Source organism: Chelonia mydas, chromosome 3 (genome assembly GCF_015237465.2).
Source record: "Chelonia mydas isolate rCheMyd1 chromosome 3, rCheMyd1.pri.v2, whole genome shotgun sequence".
Lineage (NCBI taxonomy): Eukaryota > Metazoa > Chordata > Testudines > Cheloniidae > Chelonia > Chelonia mydas.
The window spans coordinates 185,748,834-185,775,119 of record NC_057851.1 but is presented as its reverse complement, the minus strand read 5'-3'; the positions used below and the strand labels follow the sequence as shown (position 1 = coordinate 185,775,119).

The 26,286-nt window shown below is 40.6% G+C and overlaps 1 protein-coding gene across 4 annotated transcripts in view; it reads right to left on the bottom strand.

Moving 5' to 3' along the window:
• Nucleotides 1-26,286, bottom strand: part of PPP3R1 (protein phosphatase 3 regulatory subunit B, alpha) — an 86,591-nt gene that overhangs the window by 5,928 nt on the left and 54,377 nt on the right. For all 4 annotated transcript variants that reach the window (XM_037896025.2, XM_037896024.2, XM_043543944.1 and 1 more), the window contains 2 exons: nucleotides 5,638-5,814; nucleotides 1,067-1,126 (listed from right to left, as the gene is read on the bottom strand). In XM_037896025.2, coding sequence (XP_037751953.1) covers nucleotides 1,067-1,126; nucleotides 5,638-5,814 — 237 coding nt within the window. The remainder of the gene's footprint in view (nucleotides 1-1,066; nucleotides 1,127-5,637; nucleotides 5,815-26,286) is intronic.

The window sequence follows — 26,286 nt, the reverse complement described above, 5'->3', positions numbered from 1 at the left end:
TTTTAAGTCATGAATTTATAAATCCTGGGAGACAAGGATTCTACTATATATCAGACACAGAACAGTCAACAATTCTACTATAATTTATTTAACCCTTTAGTATGAGAGATTTTTAACAAAATTAGGTTGGTTTAACTACGTTGGTCAGGGGTGTGAAAAAGTCACTCTTCTGACCAGTGTGGCTAAGCCAACTTAAGTCCCTGTGTAGACAGTGCTAGGCCTCCAGAAGAATTCTCCTGTCGACCTAGCTACCGCCTCTCAGGGGAGTGGATTACCTAAGCTGATGGGAGCATCCCTCCTGTCAGAGTAGGTAGTGTCCACACTGAAGAGCAATGTTTGAAATGCAGACAGGCCCTGAGTGTAAAAGTATTCCATTAACACTGACAACATTAAGCAAACAACAAAAAATTCAGCAAACAAGAAGTGCATCATAAGCTGGCCCACTCACATTAGAGACAAAACTATGGCCTTCTGTGGCATGGCTAATCAACACCCCAACTGGTCAGTTTACAGCAAGCCATTTGAAAATGGTCTAAATCTGGGATGGGGGAAATGTTTTTTAATATTTCGTGGTAACAACTTTCCTTTCTACATTCATATTATATCTCGGTTATTGCAATAAGGATTGAAAGAAAAAGCAAAGGTTTCACCACATTATGCTTCTGAAAGATACATTGTCAAAATTTTGCAGGAACAGTTTAGTATTTCTTTGTTTTATTGTATAAGCAAAAATAAAATGATTTCCATACTGTCAAAAGCAAAATGATATGCCTTACTCATAATTCCTTTAATATAAAAAGGATGTGGACTTCGTTTTGCTCATTCAGTAGGGAATGCAACAATGCTACAGAAGCAGCATGGTCAGGCCTTTTTGTGAAGGTGCCAGTGAGCTCAACAGGTACGGAGTCCCAACTCCTTGAAGATAGAAGTCTACATCAGGCAGGACAGGTGGAGACTGTCAGAGAACATGCACCCCAGGAGGAAAAAGTGATTCCCAATGTTTTGTTAAAAGCAAACTACATTTGAAAAATATCAGAAAAGCTGTCATAAAAATCGAAGTACTTACACCTCAACTTCTGTTCCTTATCCCCTTTGACACTGAACTGGGAGACTCCTTCTATAAATTCTGAAGAATATAGGGCAGGAAAAGCATTTACAAATCAGTAGTGTAAATATATTTTCAAAGCCCTGTTTATTGCAAACAGAAACCAGAATATTCAGAAATTAAAAAAAAATTTTTTTTTTTTAAAAAGTCTGTATTATTGGGACTGTCCTTAGAACACAGCTTACCTCAAGAAGGCATAGTGTCTCCACATCCTTATGAAGGCATTTCTAGCTCCTTTCAGCAGGAAGCATCTCAAACCACACACCATGCCCAATGTACTAATACATATCAAAATTTACTTAAAATAATCAAAAGCTTGGACTTTCTAGGAAATACAATTTATATAAATAAGGACTTGAAACACCAACTGTATTGACTTCAATTCGAGTTGTGCTGTGTTCAGTTCATCTCAAATCAAGCCCTAAATTTCATATTGGATTACATTAACGTGACCATATTTTTAATAAAACAGACACATAAATAGTATTTTTAAAAGGGTGTTATAAATAAATGTGAATATTAACAAAATGAAACTCTTAAACTATAATAAACTCCAAAACCATGTAATTCCCAGAGCCAGATCTTGCAGCCTTTACTCACATGTGTAACAGCAAAGAATCAAAAGAACTACTGATACAAGGTACATAGGATCAGACTCCACAGCAGGACTTTCTGAAGTCCTGGAAGGTAAGATGCTGACCTAATAAGAATTTCGTAGTTAAAATACAGTAAAGAAAAAAGTACAAAGGCTACCATTAGACTGGAAATACTAAGTACCATTTGTTGGCAAAAATCCCAAACAGCTTTCATTTTAACAATAAAATCAAACTGGTTTAATAAAATATTTTTGTAAACGTATAGGTAGAATGAAGAGAAGATCTAATACAGCTGTACTGATGTGATTTAGGTGACATTTTTCTTGTGTTTGTGAAAGATGTTAGATGGATATCAGAAAATGAGTTTCTCTAGAAAAAAAAATATAGGTAGAACACAGGAGAAACAATGCAGGTTTCCCCACACTTCCCTGCAGTGTCTACACGGGGTGCCAGCAGTGTTTTTTGGTTTTTTTTTTTTTTTTTGAGGCGGCCACCTGTTCAGCAAAAACTGGATTGAGACTACCATTCATTTACGTAAGTCCCCAAACATGGCCAGATGGCAACAGTAGATTCACTGCCACAAAACACATTATGACTGCATCATTTTATGATACAAAAACAGACTAGTGCTAAATCGTCTGTTACAGCTTTTCGTAATCACATTATTTGAGTTCATAATCTCATGAACAATATAGTACCCCTGCTCCCCCACCCACGATGTCATTTTAACAAGTGTATTTTGACAATTATTACGTGCATTGTTTATATCATTTTAGAGGATGACATTGTTGAGGAAAATATAGTCTTAAAATTCAAACATTCCAATTTAGTTGGGTTTTGTTTTTTGCTGTTGTGCTAGAACAGCTTGAATGTACTTCATGTTTATAGTTTTCTTCAAATTTTATTGATCAAAATATCTATATAATTGAAAATTTGGTAAATTCTAATCAGATAGGAAAAAATTAGAAACAGACTTTTTAGTCTCATCCTGAAAAAAATCCTACATTAATTTCAACGGGAGTTAAAGAAAACTTGCCACTCTGAGGATCTGATCCTAAATTAAAGAAATATTAAATTTGATAATTTGGCAGTGGAAAAACTCAGCCTCTGACCCTCTAAATAAGCAACATTTTAAATAATGTAGCTTTCTAATACTTACTTTAAAAGCAAAATAAGTTTCAACTGAATTCTAGTCATATCAGCATTCTCTCTTTTTTGTTTGAAAAAGTGGCAAACTATAACTACGGGTAAAAAAAGACTAGTAAATAGAAAAACCAATACTTCTCTAATTTTTGTAATTTACAGAGAAACAGTTTTCAATCTAAACTGTCATAGAAAAATATCACATACAGAATATTTTAGTCACAGAAGAGCATGTTGTATGAAACACAAAAGTGTTGCAAATTATCTTGGAAAGATTCCCACACCAGTCTAGGCAACCTGGTCTAATACTGATGTAATGTACACACAAGATATGAGTCTGTCACGGATTCCATTATTTTATGGAACTTTCATGACTTCTTCTGGGACAGGACCAAAGCAGCTGACCAAAGCAGCATCCAGCCCCAGAGCAGGGGCCCCTGGAACAGCTTGCCAGTGGTCCGAGGCCTGCCGGAGTGATGGTCCTGATCCCAGTCCCGATCAGTCCCCTGGGGTCTGGAACAGGGGCGGGGCTGGAACAGTGGCGAGGCTGGAGCAGCTGCAAGCCCCAACAACGCTTTTTTGCCCCTCCACAGGATATTTTTGGTAAAAGTCAGGGACAGGTCGCGAGCTTCCATGATTTTTTTTTTTTTTTTTTTTTTTACTGCCCATGACCTGTCCCTGACTTTTACTAAAAATACCTGTGACAGAGTCTTAATCTTAGTAATTGTGTAATACCTTAATCCTTAGGAAATATTCCAAGAAAAAAATCGTGTTAAGAGACTATAAAAAATTGGAACTTATTTCTCATAAAAAATGAACTATTTAGATCCAAATATTTATAGAATCATAGAAATGAACGTAGGGCTGGAAAGGACCATGAGACGTCATCTAGTCCAGCCACCTGCACTGAGGCAGGACCTCAATCATGCATAATAGGTGTTTATCCAACGTGTTCTTAAAAACCTCCAGTGATGGGGATTCCACAACTTCCCTTAGAAGCCTATTCCAGAACTTAACTACCCTTACAGTTAGAAAGTTTTTTCTAATAGCTAACCTAAATCTCTCTTGCTGCAGATTTTAGCCCATGACTTCTTGTCTTACCTTCCGTGGACATGGAGAACAATTGATCACAGTCCTCTTTATGACAGCCCTTAACGTATTTGAAGACTTATCAGGTCCCCCCTCAGTCTTCTTTTCTCAAGACTCAATGTCCCCATTTGTAACCTTTCCTTATAGGTCAGGTTTTCTAAGCCTTCCTTCATTTTTGATGCTCTCCTCTGGACTCTCTCCAATTTGCCCACATTTTTCCTAAAGTGTGGAGCCCAGAACTGGACACAGTACTCCAGCTGAGGCCTCACCAGTGCTGAATAGACCGAGACAATTACCTGCCATGTCTTACATACAACACTCCTGTTAATGCACCCTGGAATGCTATTAGCCTGTTTTGCAACAGCATCACTTTGACGACTATCATTCAATTTGTGATGCACTAAAATGTCCAGATCCTTTTCAGCAGTACTACCACCTACCCAGTTATTTCCCATTTTGTACATATGCATTTGATTTTTGCTTCCTAAGTGAAGTACTTTGCATTTGATCTTTATTGAATTTTATCTCGTTGAATTCACACCAATTCTCCAACTTATCAAGGTCTTTTTGAATTCCAATCCAGTCCTCCAAAAGTACTTGCAACCTCTCCTGGGTTGGTGTAATCTGAAAGGCTTATAAGAATACTCTCCACTCCATTATCCAAGTTATTAATGAAAATATTGAATAGTTCCAAATCCAGGACTGACCCCCTTCAGAAATCCCACTCGATACTCCCTCCTAGTTTGACAGCAAACCATAGATAACTACTTGTTGAGTATGTTTTTTCAAACCAGCTGTGCAACCACCTTACAGTAATTTCATCAAGACTATTTCCTTCATTTGCTTATGAGAATGTCCTGTTAGACTGTCAAAATCCTTACTAAAATCATGATATATCATGTTTTCTGTTTGCCCCACTCCACTCATACAGTAACACTGACAAAGAAGGAAATTAGATTTGGCATGATTTGTTCTTGCCAATCCACGCTGGCTGTTCCTCTTCACCTATTATCCTCATGGTGCTTACAAACTGATTGTCTAACAATCTGTTCCCGTATTCCAAATATTTAAGTTAGCTGAGCTGGTTTATAATTGCTCGGGTCCTCTTTGTTTGCCCTTCTCCAGTCCTCTGGGACCTTACCCATCTTCCATGACTCTTGCTAATGGTTCTGAGATTGCTACAGCTAGTTCCATGTCTCTCTTAAAAGTTTAGTTAAGTAAAACAGAACCCACACATTTGCAACTCTCTCCCACCCATCGTGTCTTTTTCATGTTAATGAGGAAAATAGTTTTTAGAATGCCTAGATTTAGATCGTTTCACGAATATACTCTAAAATGGACATCAAGCATGAAAGTGAAGTTAAGAATATGAACAGTAAGAAAGATTATTAAACAAAACAGTTAAACCAACAGAAACTGTTATATTGGGTTATGCATTAGGGAATAAACATTTAAAGTCTATTTTAAGTCTATTTTATATACACGTTCACAGGAACTGTTAGTATCTATTGTTAGTATCTATTTCTAATATATAAAAGTATCTTTATAAGCATGTTTCACCCTTAAGTGGATTTCACACTATTTTGTTCTCGTAAAAAAAAAAAAAAGAATAAATTTTGTGTCAGAGCTGAAATCAACAGTTTCCAGGAGTTAGATCTTCTAAGAAAATACCAACATCATGAATGATAGAGCACTGTATCTTACCTTTGAAGTCCACTTCTCCATTCCCATCTGTGTCAAATATATCTATTACTCGCTGTACTAACGGGTTCTGTTGTAACTCAGGCAAAGACATGAACTCCTCCACACTCAAAGAACCAGAGTTGTCTAAATCAAGCTTCTTAAATCTCTTTCCTAGCCGTTTAATCTCATCTGCGTCAACTAAAGGGGAAAAAAAAACTGCTTTCAGAAAGATTTCACGACACAAATTTGCTACTTAATTATAATGTTTGCCCTGATGTATTTAATTCAATGTTTCTCTTCCGGTATCACAATTGTGCCACATTTCTGCAAAACTTGTATACTACAGCCATGATCGCAGACACTTTTTATATTGAAAAGCTTTTATGGGAAGCCAGGTTTTCTATCAAAAGCCACTTACCAATTTTTTCCCCTGCACCAGCCATAGCACACAACCTTGTGACTCACTATAACTACTGTATGCTGACTCAAGATTTTAAAGGATTGATCATGTTAAGCTAATTCTTATTTATGGTCACATGGTATGTTCTGGCACCAATGACTGCAGTTGGCTGTGCAGCTTCCTAGCACTGAAACCCCCAGCCTGGGCCTGCCTGATGCACTCCCAATCAGAATCTGACACCAAGGAACCTTCGAGGAGGGGGTTTCAGCAGGATGTTCATTGGTTCCATCTAAAAGCACAGTCCTTTCTGTCATTTATAGTTAATCCTTAAACAGCTTAAACAGCTGAAAAAATCATGGATGATTTTTAATAAGTAGTAGTAAACTATTAGACTTACCATTAAACTAAGCATTAATGGTAATATTTAAAGAAAGGCAATTATGCTTTTTTTAGTTTATGTAAAACAGAAAGTAGTAGCGCTACTTTGTTATGCCAAAAAAACATACTCGTATTTTACTACACCATACTGGAAACCTGTTTGGTGTTTTCACCATAGAAAGTTAAAAAGACTGATGGCCACAGCAAAGCCACTGCAATTTTGCCACCTAAAAATCTTGCAACAGACTTTTAAGAGACGCGGTAAAATTTCTTTATCAACCTCAAAACCAGAACCTCTCCCATCCACCCACCCAGCAGCCTGTCAGTGGAAGAACAGAGTAACCTACATAGGTACAGAGCCCACTTTATCACAATTATGATCAAATTTAAAACAACGTTATTAGAGACAGACAGACTTTGGTAACAACTCTTCAGATACTATGGTGATTGTCACAGAAATAGCTTTAATAAAATAAAAACAATATGTCCTTTCATTAAATTAGCTATACCCAAAATGTAAAAAAACCTCACTTTATGCAATATTTGACATTTGATGCTAGCTGAGATTTTTCAACAATATATTTTGCATAAATATTCTTCACAAGAGTTGTCAATCTGAACTTTTTTTTTTAAAAAAAAATACAATCATGTTATTATAACAGGAACAGTTATCTATGCTTCCTTTAAAAAGTTAGTTTATTGGAAATACCATCAAGTGCTCTGCTCGTTGTGCAGGCGGAAAATTACTGTGATCAAACGTACCCCTGTATTCACACCCTAAACACTATTTTAATAATTTTTGTACAACATATGCCTTGTGAAGTATCATTTGAAAGCTAATAACTCGCTGGTCAATAATATCATGATCAAATGTGCGTAACAACCTTATATGTAAAGTTATGAATTCCTCCTGAATGACGTTGGTAGCATATATTCAAACCCAGATAGCCCCTATTACGCAGGACTCGTCAAGCAGGTCTTAAAGGAATGTGTGTTTACATCAATTGACATAAGTAGTAAACAAGGTCCTTGAGAAAGCAAGACAGACAAGACAAATCTGTATTTTAGCAAAGCACAGCATGAAACGTCTCTCACAATGACTGTCTCTGTGCTCACAGTGGGAATGAAATTTATCACAGGGTAACCTTCAGAAAAATGTAATTTCAAAGGGTGACTGCTACAAAAGTGAGGGGCAAAAACACAAGTTCTCTCTCCCTAGCCATCTCTCTCTCTTTCATCTAAGACAACAAAAGAAACAGCCTATGAACTTTGGGAGCAGACCCTGAACTGAAATTTGGTCACCCCTGTTGCTGGAAGCATATGGTAACAAGTGCACCTTGAAACAAGTTTGTTAAGTTTAGAAAGCGTTATCTTTATTTTTCTTTTAACCATTTCTGCCTGTAATGCCTTATACTTGTACTCACTTAAACTCTCTTTGTAGTTAAATAAACTTGTTTTATTCTTTAATTAAAACTAATCCACTGTTGTCTTTAAACTGAACTGTGTTGGTAACTCCATTTATGATATCAAACTGTTGTACACAGATCCCCTTCAAGGGACAATAGATCTAATATATCTGGACAGGGCTGGACAGTGCAGAACACACTTTGGGGGGAGGGGGAGAAAAATCAAGGACTGGGAGTGTGTTGGGGTCACCCTTCAAGTAGTAACCAAGGCTGCTGGAAGCCAGTGTGTGGCTGGTGTTTACTAACTGGCTGCTGTGGCCGAGTTGCTGGACCAGGGCTGTGGCTATACACAGACACTCAGGGTGAAACCTGTATGCTGCTTATGAGGAGCCCATGTTGCGAGCGACGGCAGCAAAGCATCGTGAGGCTCCCCAGGTTGAAAAGCAGGGGTGACAGAGACATTTACTGGTCTGGATTGCACCCCAGAACATCATAATTGCACATGTATCTTAGGTCATGTCTGTATGTACAGCGCTGCAGCAGCACACATGTACAGCAGCACAGGTGTACCGATGCAGCTGCGCTACTGCAGCGCATCGGGTGAACGCTCTAAGCCAATGGGAGAGAGCTCTCCTGCCAACACAGCACTGTGCACACAAGCGCTTATGTCGGTGTAATGTATGTTGCTCAGAGGGGTGGTTTTTAACACCCCTGTGCAACGTAAGTTATGCCAACATAGACTATAGTGTAGACATAGCCTATAGAATTTCATTAAAATGTGCAGGTTATCCTACATATTTCATCGTATCACGGCTGTGCTCAGCAAACGTACAAGAGCAGGAGATGGCATTCTCCTTGCTTTCTGTACCTCAGATTTGCTCCAACTGACCCATTCGGAGATCATAGATTTTGATACCTTCTTGCCTTTAAAAACAATGACTTAAAACAAAGAGCACTTTAGACTCATGGAACAGACTTAAATTTATTTAGAACACCCAATACTGTAAGTGCCTTTTTGACAGCCACTGCATGGCATTCCCTTTCCTTACTGGGAAAAGCTTTAGGACTGAATGATGACAACATGATCTCTTGAGACTGACAGAAAACTGGGGATGACTTTGGGAATAAAACATTGTTGTAGAAAATGTAGAACTGTGGCTTGCAGAGCAAGTATCCAATTCTGCTCTGTCTGTCCAAAGTCATCATTTTTAAAAATGGTACCTTGATGGAGAAAAAGATTGATCTTTCTTCAGTAATTCATCAAAATACGGCAAGTAAAACTGACCAGAAGCAGACTGAAATCTCGGTGGAGGTGCATTATGCATCAAAGCTGGATGCAGTAGTGATGCTGTTCTCAATACTTTTTGCATCTGAATGCCTTGAAATCCTATTCTTCTAAGCTGATCATAGGATAGTGGTATGCCTGATATTTTCCTCTTAAAGTGATCAGTTTTATATCAGTGGTGGTACCTCAAAGCTGGTATCTGCTCTATTTGGTAGGGGCTGTGTGTGTCTATTGTCATGTTGCCCAGTCTCAAGGACAACTGCTTTCTCAACCAGTATGGAGCCCCTAGGGACATCCACATATTTTCCCTTCTTTGGACATAAGTGGAAATGGAGAGAAAAGGGTCTTTGGCTGCTTCTGTGATAGCGCATCTGTCACTAGCATACCCTGTTCTTGTCTCTTGGCAAAGAGCTCAGGGATCTCACAGTTTTATCATAATGCAAAGACCGCCAATGTCAGATTTGTTCAGACTATCATGGAGAATACTTCCATATTCAGGTTTCATTCTGCCAAAATGATCTATCCACCCTACTGAGCTCTCTTCTTTTATGCAGAATTTTGAGATGTATGATTTCTTTTTCCCCAAGTCAGGCATACTATAGCTTCCTTCTGAATCTACACAGATATGGTTTCTCCCTGTCTGCAGAATAGGCAAAACTTCCAATCTACCAGCCTGTCTGCCCTGTCAGCATAACCCACAATAAATATGGCTCTTTGTCCCATCTAGAGACTGGACCATGTAAAGGACTTGTGAGTCTGCTAATTTCTGGTTTCCGGTAGCACAAGCTCTTGCTTTTAGATTGAGGTCTTGGGTTTAATCCATAAAGACAATCTAAGCAGCAATGTCATTAAAAGTGGTGGCCTGTACGGGGATTTGAACTGCTAAGCAAGTATGAAACTCAGGACATGCTTCCCTGGCCAGAAGGAGTTTGTACCATACACTAACACAGTGTAGCACTCTGTCCCCATTGGCTGGACCAGTTGTAGAGGTTTGAGACTACTACTACCTCCAAGCCAAGAGATATAGTCCTTTTGCTCAGGCAGTAAAGACCCATACTCTCAGAGCCAGAGATCCGTTTAAATCTTCACAGACAACCTAGCCAGGTGCATCACTACGTCAGCAGCACTATGAGTCCTGGAAGAGGAAAGTAATAGCTGGGGTAGACACAGCTGCAGTACCTCCGAACCAAGGTGGGGGAAAAGAACAAGGTCCAGAGAGGCAACCTGGTGTCCCTACCAACTTGGCCAGATCAGAATTTTACCGAAGATTTTCTTCTTTGTTTAACAGTTTATCGTAAAGTTCTGCAGCAGTAAGTCTGGATAACTGCTTGCAACTATGGAGACAGGAAAAAAAAAGGCAGGATCTTCAAGAATAGAATTTTTCCCCTGCTGTCAGTTACTGACAGTTCTGATTCTGCCTCCAGGGCTGCCAAAGCACGCTGAACACCCAAGCATGCTAAATACCCACTGTAGCATCTATGTACTTGTCTATGCTGAATACTGCTTCCTCAGCTGCCTGCACATGGAGCTGGAAAGAGATACAAGGTAAATAGAGCACCAGTTCATTTAATTACGCTTTGGATTGTTAACAGGCTGCATTCCCCCTTGCCCATGATCTTCTGCTTAGAATGAACACTATCTAGGGTGTGTGCCTGCACAATATAGCATCTCACAGTAGTGCCAAGACTATGTTATTCATCAGCTCTACAGTGCAAACAATGCTGGCAGAGCTACGCTGAAACCCCTCTGGGCCTCATAAATAGCCTGGATCACTTTATACTAACCCTTATGCAAAAAGTGCTTAACAGATTAGGAAGGGGAAGCAAAATACTCCCAGCAATTGGCCAAGTTACAGAAAACAATTCCTCTGATAAAATCCACAGATAAGGTATGACTGTATGTTCCCACTCCTTATCAGTATATCAAAGATTTTGTTCACAGTGGGCTTGTCTACATTGCCACTTATATTGCTCAGGGGTGTGAAAAAGCCACCCCCTGAGCTATGCAAGTTACATAGAAACTTAAAGCGCTGTCCACATCACGCTATGTCGGTGGGAGATGCTTTCCCGCCGACATAGCTTCCACCTCTCATTGAGGTGGAGTAATTATGCCAACGGGAGAGTCAGCATAGCGCATCTTCACCAGACGGGCACTACAGTGGTGCAGCTGCACTGATGTAGCACAGTAGTGAAGACTAGCCCTAACTTTTTGCTTCTAGCAACAAAAGTTGCGCTAGATTTTCAGAGAAAATAATGAAAACTATGTTGTATATACCAATATCTCAATTATTTGGAATGTCAGTCACTAGTTGAGCTCAGGGGCAGACAGCAATACATATTTTATTGAACTACTGCCTATAGTTCCGCCGTCCCCCCCGCCCCCATCTGTGGGCAATAAAGTGTTATAAGAACGAACACAGTTTAAAAATAAGCCTTTTGGGTTGGGGGGTAGCTGTATCTTGGGAACCCCTTGACCAACTGACTCTAAATTTGTACCACTAACTCTATCCCAGGACTTCAACTGGCATAGCCACTTTCAGGCCAATCTGAGAATGTATTTAGAGCATTTTGAAAAACTGACTCCAGACAGAAAGCTTGGCTCAACCTTATCTGAAGTGCTGCAAGGGCCACCCCAGAACGAAAAAAGAAGCGTGAAAGAACATTCATTTAAACATTTTACACCAACTGACTCATAACAAAAAGTATATGAGCATACAAGCGCACACCCCATTGTTGATTCAAACTGTAAAATTCCTCCAAGCCAAATAAAATACTTGACAAAGCACAAGAGAGAATCCCATAAGAAACCACTGTATATGAAGACTGGCAACATTAAAATACTCTGAGCTACAGGTAAAGGGCTAAATAGAAGAACTGGGATTTTAAATCAATGAAAAAAAAGTAAGTGCAGAAAAAGAAACTGTGGAAAGTGTAAATACAACCTTGAAACTCCAGAATAAATATACAGACCGAAAGGGTGATACGAAATTTTAAATTAAAAACAATATCTGAAGAATAAGAAAAGTTAATGAAAAAATGACAGAGAAACAACTAATGCCTTTTACCTTTCTTTAAAAACAAAAAAAACTTGCCTTAAAGTGGCAGAGGTTAGGAACAGTTTTTTACAGTGGCAAGGGGTGAAAGTAAAACAGTTGTATTATAAAAGTCCATTTAAAGGTGGGAAGAAAGTGTGCAAAGAAATGCTTCGTCTATCTGATAACATTTACCTCCATGCTTTCTTAAAATTCTGGCAGATACAGACACCACCTAACCATTTCTCTCTCCTCCACAAAATTATAAGTATTTAACTATTGTAGCATCAAGACAGTTTTCCCCACTCAGTTTAGAAGGTCTATTTTAAAAGTAAAAAATCATCATTCATGCTTGGCGACTTGTTTCAAAATTTCTTAACAGAGAAGATTATCATGGAGCTTTTGTAAGAAAAATGGGCAGCGCACCAATGAAATACAATATACTGTATTTCAATGGAAGAAAAATTCACAGATTTTAGAGGCAAAAGAGACCACAATGATTAACTAATATGACCTCCTGTATAACACAACTTAAAAAGTACAGTCAAGGGAGAAGAGGTAATTACTTGCACATAATTGCTCACCAGAGGTGCAAGTGGTAGTAAATCCCCATGCTTAAAATCCATGCTCCCAGTATAAACCAAGCAAGAACTCTCCAAGGGTTACTATGAAGTTTTCCAAGCTATTACCTCCCTCCCAAGAAGTGGCACATTTTACTTCTAAAGAAGGGCTGCAACAACCTCTAGGGCCCATAATTTTCAGTTCCTTTTTCAACTGAAAACCACAAAGCATTAACCAATACACACGTTACCCAAACTCTGTGAAACATTGGAAAGTGTGGATCTACTGAAACCTGTCCCTTGAGAGAACAGTTTCTTCTGGAAAAAAGGCAATTACTTATCTGTAATAGTTGCAATAAATCCCCCTTCTTGGAAAGTTAAATGCTTGAGTGAGTTCTCCTTCAAAGAGCAAATCTAAGACAGAAGTGAAAAATAAGGAAGAGACTGCCAAGCCAGGCTGCAAATAAGTGTGAGAGCATCAGTGAACCAACTACCACAAGCAGCAATCATTACAATAGCATGATTTTATAACTGTAGGAAAATATCAAATGCAACTGGTGTTGCATATCCCATGTTCCCTTAAATATATACTGTAATTGGTGAGAGAAATTGATATATTTAACTTGAACATATACTGAAATTTCAAGACAGAAAGTTGAGTCTACACAACAATGTCCCCGCCTACCTTCAAAGATGTAGGGAAAAACTACAAATAGTCTGATCCAGAATATCAGCATAATTCTGGAGATGGAATAGTTATCAGTTATAGTAGTAGGACAGTTATAGCGACATAATCAGTAATCAATAATAAAGTATAGAATGAAGTCACAAATAAAGAAAGATAGGAATGGTCATTCCACCAGTTTGCCTTGCTCCAGTGAAGCATCCCAAGATCTTCTGATAGGAGATGTACCTAAAGGGTAAGATCACTCCAAACAGTCTAGCTTCTTTGAAATTGTGGTTCCAGTGCAGTCATCCTCTCAGAGGGCCTAGAAATGAGAAGAGGAAGTTACCTTGTGCAGTAACGATGGTTCATCAAGAGGTGTCCCCCTATGGGTGCTCCATTGTAGATGTATGTGCATCCCTGTGCTTCCGATTGGAGTTCTTCAGTAGCCTTGTCCGTTCGGCCCACACATGCGCTCTCCCCTCCTCGTGCTCTGTCTCAAGGCTAATTAGCACAGAGCGGGCAAACCACCCTCAGTTACTTCTCTACTGCAGAGTCCCTGATAAGAACTCAGGAGTAGAGGGAAGGAGGGTGGGTTGTGGTGCACCCATGGGGACACACATCTCAAAGAACCATCATTCCTGCACAAGGTAACTTCTTCTTCGAGTAGTGTCCCTATGGGTTCTCCACTGTAGATGACTCCTGAGCAGTATCCTTAATGAAAGGTTGGGGCTTCGGAGTTGAGTCTGTTATGGATAATAATACTGTGGAGCCGAAGCTAGCATTGGAAGTAGAGTCCCCAGTGATCAGAGTGTTCTGTGAAGCTTTGTACAGATGCCCAGGTGGCTGCTCTGCAGATTTCTGAGATAGGGGACATTCCTGAGGAAAGTGACAGACAAGGAAACCAACCTCATGGAATGTGTGTGAATTCCAGATGAAGACACTGCATTGCAAACATGATAACAGTGCTTAATACAGTTTGAGACTTTGAAGTGTCTCTGGGACGAAACTTCTGTGCCTTTAGACATTTCCACAATGGAAAGAAAGAGCGTAGGGCATTTCCTAAAAGTCTTTGTCCTGTCCAGGTAGAAGGCCAAGGCTCTCCTGGCATCTAGCGTGTGCAATATGGCCTCGCTGTTTTCACAATGAGGCTTAGGATAAAAGGTTGGGAGGTGAATTGGTTGGTTCATGTGAAAAGATGAGTACACTTTAGGAATAAACTTTGGGCGTGGCCTGAGAGTAACCTTGTGTGAAAGAAGACTATAAAGGGTATGTGTGCTGTAAGTGCTGCTATTTCCCTTATTTTCCTCACGGAGGCCATGGCCACCAGAAATGTCTTCACTGACAGATGTGTAAGTGAACAAGTGGCCATTGGCTCAAACAGTAGTCTAGCCAGGCTCTTAAAACTAGATTTAGGTCCCATGTTGAAGGGGGGCATCTAGGTTGGGGAAAGAGGTTCATTATACCCTTGAGGAATCTCTGTAGTTGGGTGTGAGAAAACTGAGTATCCCTCTATTTGCTGATGGAAAGTTGCTATGGCTGCCAGGTGTACTTTGAGCAAACTGAAGGATAGCCCTCTCTTCTGAGAGCTAACATCACAGGGAGAGTAGCAGATGTCAGGATAATGTGTCTGGAATTGCATCAAACCTAAAACCTGGTCCACTTTTGTAGGTAAGTATTATGGGTAGCCAATTTCCTACTGTACAGTAACACTTCCTGTACCTCCTCGGAGCAGGTGCTCTGTGTTGGACCCATGAAGTAGCCAAGCCTTGAGTCCGAGTATCTGCAGGTTAGGATGAAGAGTGTGTCCTTTGTTCTGCAAGAGGAAGTAAGGAGAGCGACTGGTGGACACACTGCCAGCTTTGACAGGTACAGGTACCACATTTATCTCGGCCAGGTGAGCGCACTCAGTATGATGTTTGCTTTTTCCTCTTTTTATTTATCAAGACCTTCAACAACAGAGGGAATGGGGGAAAGGTGTAAAGAAGGCCCTTGTCCCATGGAAGTAGGAGAGCGTCACCTAATGAGTGCTGTCTGAAGCCAGCCCTGGAGCAGTAGTGTGGGCATTTCCTGTTCATGTAAGTAGCGAACAGATCTATTGTCTGTGTCCCCCATTGACAGAATGTGGAGTATTATGAAGTACTGCTGGGTCACGTTCCCACTCATGGTCTTGTGAGAACTTGCAACTGAGACCGTCCGCTGTTGTGTAGGTAGGCCGCTGCTATCAGAACATTGTGGCAAATGCAATAGTTCCAGAGCTTTAGTGCTTCTGCGCAGAGAGAGGATGATCCGGCACCTCCCTGACAATTTATGTAGTACATGCATGTGATGTCTGTCACAACCTTTTTGTGTGAGTACCTCTGAGCCATGGGAGAAAGTGAACGCAAGCATTCCTGACTGTTCTGAGTTGAAGGAGGTTCATGTGGAGGATTGCCTTTGCAGGCAACCATTTGCCCTGAGTTATGAGATTGCTGAGATGTGAAAGCATAGCACGGTATTGCCACCCTTACGTATGCGCTGCTGCTTGCAGAGCTGGGCCCTCAGTCAGCAGCCACCATTCTCCAGCCACCCAGCTCTGAAGGCAGCAGCGCAGAAGTAAGGGTGGTATGGTATAGTATTGTCATTTTACTTCTGCGCTGCTGCTGGCAGGACACTGCCTTCAGAGCCAGGCACCTGGCCAACAGCCGCCCCCTTTCCAGCCACGCAGCTCTGAAGGCAGCGCAGACATAAAGGTGGCAATACCGCAACCCCCTTAAAATAACCTTGCAACCCCCTGCAACTCCCTTTTGAGTCAAGACCCCTAATTTGAGAAACACTGTTCTCCCCTGTGAAATCTGTTTAGCATAGGGTAAAAGCACACAAAAGACCAGATTTCACAGGGGGAGACCAGATTTCACGGTCTGTGATGCGTTTTTCATGGCTGTGAATTTGGTAGGGCCCTACCAATAGGGCCACTAGGGTGGTAGAAAAGGCATGGGTGGCTGAACCCATGGTTGGTCATACTAGGTGGGCTGAAGTCCAGACTGAGGGTATGACTGGGAAGGCTTGAGTTGGTAGCAGGAGGAAGCACAGTGAGAGTGATGGGACAGGACCTCCTCCTGGTCACTGTCTGACTCTTCACTGGAAAACGTGGAGCCGATACAGAGACTGGAGGTACATGGCTTGGTGTTGGTGGTTATTCCGGGACTTGAGATGTACCCAGTACCAGAGCCCTGGTATCGATCAGAGGAGACTCTGGTTCCTCAGATACCATGAGGTCCTTAGAGAACCTAAATTCCTCTGGTGACACAGTAATTGGTAGTCAAGTGATTGCTGATACTGAGACAATGGTACCAAGGGAGCAGGCAACCTTCACCACACTAAGCGGTCCAATGTTGGTTGCCTTACAGTTGTCGGTACTGAGGGCATCCATACCCACACCATCTTCCCAGATGCGGCACGGTCTCCAAACCTGTCCCTAACCGGCAGTACGGCTGCTTCGATACCTGTGCCCAGGGGGTCCTTAGACATACCAGTGGTATCTGTCTCACAGACCCTGGCAATCTGTAGGTACTGTACTTAGATGCCTTCGGTGCAATTGATATCGAAGAGACCTAACCTCCTCTGGCTGATTCAGGACTCACCTTGAAGCTGTTTTTTTAGAGGTCTTGCATGGAGAGTCTAAGGATTTCGTCCTCGGTTTACTGGCCTGGAGAGGGAAGGCTGAGGAGAAGACTCATGTTGCGGGTCAGACGTAGGCTGCAGAGCTCCCTCCATGAGGAGCAGCTTTAGTTTCAGTTCCCTTTTTTTTTCGGGATCTGGTGTTTAGCTCATGACAGAAGGTATACTTCTGTGGAATGTGGCCCTCCCTGAGGGCATGGACACAGTAGGAAAGCCCGCCCGTAATGGGAACGGACTCCTTGCAGGAAAGGCACCTCTGAAACCCGAGTGAACCGAGCATGCCCTTTACTGGGGGAAATCCCCAGTTTAAGAGAAAAAAAGGGTAAAGCAAAAAAAAAAAAAAAAAGTTACTTTTTTAAACAGGAGAAGAGGAAAAAAACTAAAGGAAATTCTATCAGATGATGCTACATGAAGCATATAACCCAGTTTACAACAATTGTGTGAAACAGCTAAACAACTTCAGCCAGCAAGATGTCTGATGGGTACCTTGGGACATCCTGCATAAAAAGGATGTCTGCTTTCCATAATCAAATAAAGGGATTGAACTTATTGTCAAAGGAAATAGTATCCAAAAATTTTCTGAGAGTGACCAGACAGAACCTGTTTTTCTTTTGGACAGTTTATACATACCATGAACCTCTGATGAAAAAAATGAGTAGCAGGAATATCTTTCCTGGAAGCATTCTGAAAAATGTATTTATTATTACTGAGCGACGAGCCCTTCTAAAGAGTTTGTCATTGACCAGTTGTGTCCATTTGAAAATATGTTCTTCATTCTTATCAAAAATGGTAACATAAGGCGACCAGTATTAAGTCAACCAGTCTTGAATCTTTAGTTACCCACACCGATGACAAGTTTTCTAAGAACATACTGGCGCAATGCTGACTAGAAAGAGGGGGCAAATTTCCAAAGAAGAAAATGTCACATTCCAAGGTGATGGCAAGATTATGGACAGTGGAGACAGGAATCTAAGATAAGAAGGGGAAGGAGGAGATGGAATAGAATTTGAGAACATTCCTTTAGCCCAAGAGAAGCACTTTGGTTTTAGACTTTTAGCTGAAACATAGGAAGCTAAGCCATCAGTCAGAAGATTACTTCCACACCACAAAACAGTGGTCAGATGAACCATCTGAACTCTTAAAGTTCAAAAAGAGGGCCACTATTTCCCAGGTTCAACTTTGAACTGGAAATCTAGAAGCAAAGGGCTCTCAACCCCATTTCAAATACCAGGAGTTCTGTTAACTATTATTTTAACAGAAAAGGTTTCTACTCAGTCTGTAATGATGCAATGATTTACAGGACCTTTTTTTTTTTTTTTTTTTAAGTTTTTAAAACTTGAAAGTAAGAAAAAACATATTTGACATTTGTGTGGCTAAACAAAGGGGGACAACCCCTTAAAACCACTTCCTTTTCTATTCAGGTTGTTTGATTGTATGGTAAATTTCAGTTCAATTGGGATTCAGGTTAAATTACAGATGCTGAACAATAGGTCTTGTGCCAGAAATAGCTACTAAAATCTCAGTTCCAAAACAATTATCTTGAAGTTGTGAAGCAAAGGTGTTATAACCTAAACTGAAAAACGTTTCAAGCTATATTTTGAAAAAATTGATCAATAAATGCAGATAGATTGAAGTTCCATGTTGAATACATTAACTGCTATATCAGAACCAGACCAGCATTCAGTCTAGTTTGGCGTCGGCTTATACTGGATTCTTCAGAGGAAAGCATGGGGAGGATGACATACTTGTTCATGGCAATTGAGCAATACTAAACCATATGAGTGGAAAATTTTCTTCATTATCCTAACTGTTGATCAGCCTATGCCCTCAAGCATAAAACTCTTATAACTGCCATTCCCAGTTAGCATAACTGCACATACTATTCTTATTCATGTAAGTGTCTAATCATTTTAATTACTAAGCTATTTGCATCAATAATATATATCCCAGAGCAAGTTCATAGGTTAATTATACACTGCATGTCTCAGCAAGTATTTTTTAAAAATAAAAAAATTCTGTTCCACATGCTCAAATTTAACAAAAAATGCTTAAACTGTCAGAAAAATTCAAAGGTGGGTGAGGTAACAGAAGTTGGTCCAATAAAATCTGTTGATGAGAGAGACCAGCTATCCAGCTTACACAGAGCTCTTCTTCGGGTCTGGGAAATGTACTCTTCACAGCTAAATAGAAGGTGGAGCAGATTGTTTAGCATAAGTAGCTAATACATTTCAGGGGACCATTCAAGGTGAACTGGCTTGTTAATACCTCTCCAGTCAGTGTTCTAAACACTGTGATAAAAAATTCCAATGGTATATTTAATCTTCATGAATTGTCTTGGAAATGCTTTCACATTCTAAAAAATATTTTTAAACAAGGCCTCCTTTTAAAAAATAAACAGAAGGGTAAAAAAATGCAGAGTGTAAGACTTGTTCTAAATCAAGTGTGTTTTTGTCTATTTTCATGTCTGTCTGTCTTTAATTTTTGGTGCCATCTGCTTGTTACAGTATTCTCGGCCCAGCAGTTTAACTTCATATTTTTACCATTTACATAAAAGAAAATGTCACAGAACAGATTTTATATCAGATTTTAAGTGGGGTACCCTGTTTTGCATAAGCAGTAGAAACGAAACCACTCTCCACAAAGTTGAGATGATAGTCATATTCTCATTCATTCTTTTGATGAAGGCATGTTCTTCTCCATTCCTCTTGAAACCATGTGGGTAGATTCATTTACCTGGACTTCCTCCACAGATACACAGGTATCTCTGTTCTCACCCATCACCATTCTGCTCCTTCCTATAAAAAAAACTCTCTATATACCTGATAGCAATCTGCCCCGCCAGTAAGGTTCATTTTTGACTCCTTTAAGTGGAGGAAATCAGAGCCTGAACGGAATCTTTACCAGCTGTTTTCTAGATCCCTAGAAGTTAACTCAGAAAGGTCATCTATTTCAACCACATAGAACATAAATCTGTGGATAAAGTATAAATCGTGGGCCATTCAGAGACAGCGAAAAAGATACTCTGACCTATGAAGATTTATAGGGGCAGTAGCTGCCAGTGAGTCTGCTGACTGAACTAAGGACAAGCAAACAATACCCAGCTCCAAGCACTGTTATTGCACATAGGCCCAAGGTCCACAATAGTAAGACCTTGTTATTGCCTGTGCCTCAGTGGATTGATTTGAGTATCCTTGAGTGCTGGTTGGGGCCAGCATTCTTCTAACCTCACACACTGGAGAGGTAACCTTTGTTGTTCCAGATTTCCTTAGATAGCTGAAGTGAAGATCCACTTAACCCTCATTTTCTGCTTTTTAGGTTTAACAGTAGTATTAAATGATTTTCTTTTGAAATAATCTGGAGTAGGTAAAAAACATTTTCTGATACAAGTGTCATCAAGAGGCATTGAAAACTGGTGAAGAGTAGGAATGTCATGTGAAGAGGGGAGGTACAGCTGATGCCAAACCTATGAACTTTAACTGACTCCACTAACTGCTTGTCACCACAGAAAGGGTACCACCCCATCAGTTGTAAATTGCTACTCTGAGGTTGCAAGAGATGCAATCCCACATATAGAGATATTAGCATTTTAAATGGATATCTTGAAAAGACAGTCTGCTGGTAAAGAAAAAAATTCAGTTCTGATTATATTCATATGCCATTGAGAAAACCATCTAGATTTTTTTAATAGAGTTCCAATTTCAAGTATTTCTTAACAGAAAGACTATTACTAAATGCTTCCTCATTCATCCAAGCAGCTGTTTTGTTAAATTACAGAGGCAACTATTAAACAGGTCTTACTAGTAATGCTGTAGGGAATTCTAAGCTCTTACATAAATCCATGGAAATGCAATGGAATGCATGTTCTTGGATTGATATTAAAATTAAAGATATTCATGGTATTCGTTCTAGGGCTATCTAAAGATTTTTTTTCAAAAACATTTGAATTATCTAGTTCCATTTAAGTGTAGTAGACACTTGAGTTGATACTCTTTTCAGATACTTAGCAAGTACTGCAGAATACATGGGTTCCCCCTCTAAAATGGCGATAGGGAGTGTAGAGATTACGGAGGCCCAGGACATGGTGGTCTCTTATGCCCTTAGTGGCCATCCTGAATAGTGCCTTGAAAAACACTGACAACTAAATGCTTGTCTAGACTGCAAGTTACTGCATGGCAAACCATGGTGTGAATCTACAGCCGCACAGTACTGTCCTGCCTGGACACTGCTATGACACACTGCACTCTGGCGCTCTCAGGGTGCTGTAGCAGTGTCCACAAAGGACATTACTGTGTGGCAAGCTGGTGTGCTGCAGATTCACATCTTGGCTTGCCATGCAGTAACTTGCCATGTAGTCTGGCCTTAACACCATGGTGAGGAGAGGAAAATCAATTCTCCAATCCATGATTTTTTTAAAGATGCAATTTTATAGCTGGCAGTCTGTCCACATATGCCAAGCAGTGATAGGTGCTTCAGAAATGCAGACACACAAAGAACTTTACATCTGTATATTTTTAAAAATAAAATCTCTCAAAAAACTTGTGTTAATGGTATTTTGCTAGACATCGATAGTACCAGTAATTACATGGCCATTGTTTCATAAATGGTAAGGCCCATGTTAAAAAAAAATGTGCCCTGAAGTTAGGTTACTAAGGCCTTGATCCAAATCTAACTGAAATCAGGTTTCAGAAAGACTCCCACTAACTTTAATGAGCTTTGGATCATGCCTTAAGTCTTTACGTAGGCACCTTATATGAGAGTCTGGATTTTCAAACGTGCTGAACACCCTGCACTTCTTCACTGAAGATCTATACTCAAAAATCCAAACACTTAAGGTACCTAAATAAGGATGTAGAAGCCTAAATTTCAGGCATTCTTAAATATCAGCATAAAGATAATGACAGTAAATGGTCTATAAGGTGGCAGTTTTGCAAAAAATCTTAATTTTTGTAGTTTTCCAATTTGTGAACATGGATCTTACCAAAAACATTGCTAGAAGTTAGCTTTGCTGAGAACAAAATATACCCTGAAATTCATTTTAAAAATAAGTTATTTAAAAGTTTCTCATTAGAATGGACTGCAGAGATCTCAAAATAAAGGAGACCTTCAACCAAAGCTCTCACCTCAAAGTCTTGTCTGATGCACAAATATAATGTTTCAGAGTGAGCAACTAAGACAGCCTCTATTTCAGTCTGAGGTCAAATGTCAAAAAAACCGATGCCCTTGAGAATGCATTCAACCACTTGCTTGCATATGCTTACACACAGCTGGTTTAATCCTTCTCATGGTTTCAGATGTGCCATTTACAATTTTTAAGTACAGAAAATAGATGTTAGGCTCAGATACTGAAATAAAATGTATGGTACAAAAGTATAAGCTTTAGTAGCTTCTTCTCAGACAGAAAAATCTCAATTTTGAATAAAGGTGGAATATTAGGAACCTGGTTATATCCTATGCTCATTTACCAACTGAAAATACCAATATTTCAAAATGGAAGGTAGAATTAAACAAATCCTTCTCGACTAGTTAATGCTTGCCATCCTTTGACCTATACCCTAGATGAGCTGGGGGGTTTTTTGTTGTTTTTCATACATACTGTTATGCTGAAATGTAGTGGGGATTGCTTGGTTCACAATCATCTGAGATGGGGTGTGAACACACCCTTCAGTTAACATAACTGTCAAGATGAGTTAATTAGAAGCCCCCCATCAAAGACAAAAGGGGATTGGTAAACTTGCCCAGGAGCTTTTGCTGAAGATTTGTGCTTTGTGTGGGACTGGGGTCGGAGCACAAAGAACAGACAACAACAGAGAGGCAGAGGCAAAAAGCAAGAAAGCCAAGCAGGAGCCGTGTGAGCACAGTGTGACAGAGAGAAAAACTAGAGAGAGCACCTATGGGCTTGGTGTTGGCTAAAGAGGCTTGGAGCGGTAAGCTAAGAAACTGCTCTTTTTGTTCTTAGTTCCTCCTGTGTTTGGAGAAGGTCTTTGTACATGTCTTGCATATAATTAAGACTGCTTCAAAGTGAATACAAGACTCCCTTAGTTTCTACTTCCAACTGGAACGGCTCCAGAGCTCCACAAATTGACTAGCTGCTCAGGTTGAAAAGGGGCAACACTGATGTTGAAACTGGATCCCATTCCCAAGGACAGACTGGGAGCTGGTATTCTTGATGACCCAAAGTTGAATAATTGAGGTGCTTGCAGTAAACAAAAATGGCCAGGTGATTTAAAACAAGACCCAGAACAAGAACTGGAAGTTCCACAAAAGGAATTAAAGCAGCACCTGGTCGTTTGTCAGAAAGGGGTCAGAGATGACTGGCAGGTGGAGTGAAAAATCAACACCCTTAAGCAACAATTATACCAACCTAAACTTGAGTGGACAGTGCTGTGTTGACGGGAGAGCTTCTCCCGCCGAGATAACTACAACCTCTCAAGGAGGTGGATTAACTATGCTAATGGGAGAACCTCGCCCGTCGGCATACGAGTGCAGCTGCAACACTGTAGTGCTGTACATGAAGACAAGCCCTCATCAACAGAAGCTGGTCCAATAAAGAGAATATTACCTCACCCACCTTGTCTTTCTAATACCTGGGACTGACAAGGCTACAACTACACCATATAACTACTGTTCTCTGAGATGTGCATGCGGATGCATATTACACTCAGGTGTGTGAACACCCAGTGCACCAAAACCGGAGAACTTTGTCTAGCAGTACCAGTAGGGGCAGCACTTGTGCCCTTTTTGGCCACATTAGCCCCTCCCCTGCTTATTTAAGGGTATTGCTGCCCCAGCCCCCACTTCCTTCACAGGAAATGTCAAGAGTTGAGACTCCAATACAGAAGGGACTAAAGGTGGGCTGTGGAATTCGTGTCTGCACCCACATCTTGAAGAATAACAGTTACCATACAGGTGGGTAACAGTTTTTTCTTCGAGTAGTTGCAGATGTGTATTCAGCTCAACTCTGGCAGCTCAGCAGGAGGTAGGCTCAGAGTCCACTTAAAGAATGACTGCAGAATTGCATTCCCAAAGCTTGCAGCTGATCTAGACACAGCTATAATAGCATAACATTTGGTAAAAGTATGTATGGAAGACCCAGTGGCCACCTTGAAAATGTTCAATATTGAAACATCGTTGAGAAATTAGATCAATGTTGCTTGGGCCCTAGTTGAATGAGCCCATAGCTTTTGTGGAGGTGTGACCTGAGCTACTCCAAATGCCACTGTGAAATAGGAAAAAGAAAAGGAGTACTTGTGGCACCTTAGAGACTAACCAATTTATTTGAGCATAAGCTTTTGTGAGCTACAGCTCACTTCGTCCGATGAAGTGAGCTGTAGCTCACGAAAGCTTATGCTCAAATAAATTGGTTAGTCTCTAAGGTGCCACAAGTACTCCTTTTCTTTTTGCGAATACAGACTAACATGGCTGTTACTCTGAAACCTGTGAAATAGGAAGTTATCCATCTGGAAATCGTCCATGCAGAGACAGCCTGACGCTTCGCTCAATCCGCACAGGAGATAAAAAGGTGAAGTGATAAATGAAATTATTTAGTCCTCTCCAAATAAAACATCAAGCAAGGTCTCACATTCAATGCATGAAGCCACTGCTTATCTTCATTTGAATGTGGCTCAGGACAGAATACTGGTAAATATATTATTTGGTGAAGGTGAAACCATGAAACTAGTTTAGGCAAAAATTTTGGATGAGGTCTTAGGGCCCCTTGGTCTTTGAAAAACTGAGTATACTTGTGCTCTGCTATTAAAACCGCAGCTCATTTACTCTTATTGCAGATGTGATAGCAACAAGAAAAGCTATCTTGGCACAGGAAGAACAGAGAATAAATTGCCAGGGGCTCAAACAGAGGACCCATAAGGGCAGCCAGCGCAGTATTAATGTCACACAAAGGAACCACAGCTTACACCACTGGAAAAAGATGAATGATTTATCTTAGAAATATCAATACTATGGCGTTTGAGAAAATTGACTTCCCTTGGACTGGAGGATGGAACACAGATCGCAGCAACGTGGATCTTGAAGGAGCTGAAGCATAGCCCAGAGGACTGAAGGTTTAACAGATACTCCAAAATGTCCTGAATGCAGGTTAGCATTAGTTGAATCCACTGAGCTAGTGATTAAATTGAAGAGAGCTTATATTGGTAGCCTTAGTGGAGTTTTTTCTACTGTAGAGTAGCACTTGTCTAACAGCATTTCTCCACATCTAGCCGCGCAGCTGTGAAGTGCAGACTGCTCAGCACTGGATGCCAAACTTGAAACCAGTGCTCAGTTAGTAGGTCAGGATAAAGAGGAACAGATATTTGTGACGGAGGGTCAAACCAATAGACTGAGGAGGTTGGAGAACCAACACTGTCTTGGCCATGCTGGTGCAACGAAAATTAGTTTGACATTAGTTTGAGAATAAGCTGAGGAATGTGTAGGATCAGAGGAACGGTATACATCAGTGCACATTCCCAAGTCAGCTGGAAGGTGTCAGTTAAGGAGCCTGGACTGAGACCCACTTAAGAACAAAACTGATGGCACTTCTTGTTATCTTTCACTACAAACAGGTCAATAGCTGAGATTCCCTATTCTGCAAAGACAGACATCAGCACACTGGTTTTCAGACACGATTTGTAATACTGGGAGAAACTCCTGTTGAAGTGATTGTCCAAGTGATGCTGAACCTCTGATAAGTGAACAGTTGTGGGAATGATGCTCTCCTTGATGCCAAACTGACAATATTTTATTGCCTCCTGACAAAGCTGGTTGGAGCAGGCTCCTCCCTGCTTGTTCATATAATTGGGACCCTATGGTCCATTTTGGTCAACTTCATAGACATTTTAAAATCGTAAATTTCATGATTTTGGCTATTTAAATCTGAAATTTCATGGTGTTGCAATTGTAGGGATCCTGACCCAAAAAGGAGTTGTGAGAGGGTCATGAGGGGCGGGGGGGTTGTAGCACTGCTACCCTTACTTCTGTGCTGCTGCTTGCGTCAGCTGCCTTCAGAGCTGGGCAGGCAGAGTGTGACAGCTGCTGAATGGGAGCCCAGCTCTGAAGCAAGAGCCAACCACCAGCAGTAGCGCAAAAGTAAGGATGGCATGGTATGGTATTGTCACCTTTACATCTGCGCTGCTGCTGGCGGGGTGCCACCGTCAGAGCTGGGTGCCTGGCCAACAGCTGCTGCTCTCCAGCCACCCAGCGCTGAAGGCAGTGCATAAGTCAGGGTGGTAACCCCCTTAAAATAACCTTGTGGCCTCCATGTAACTCCCCTTTGGGTCAGGATCCCCAATCT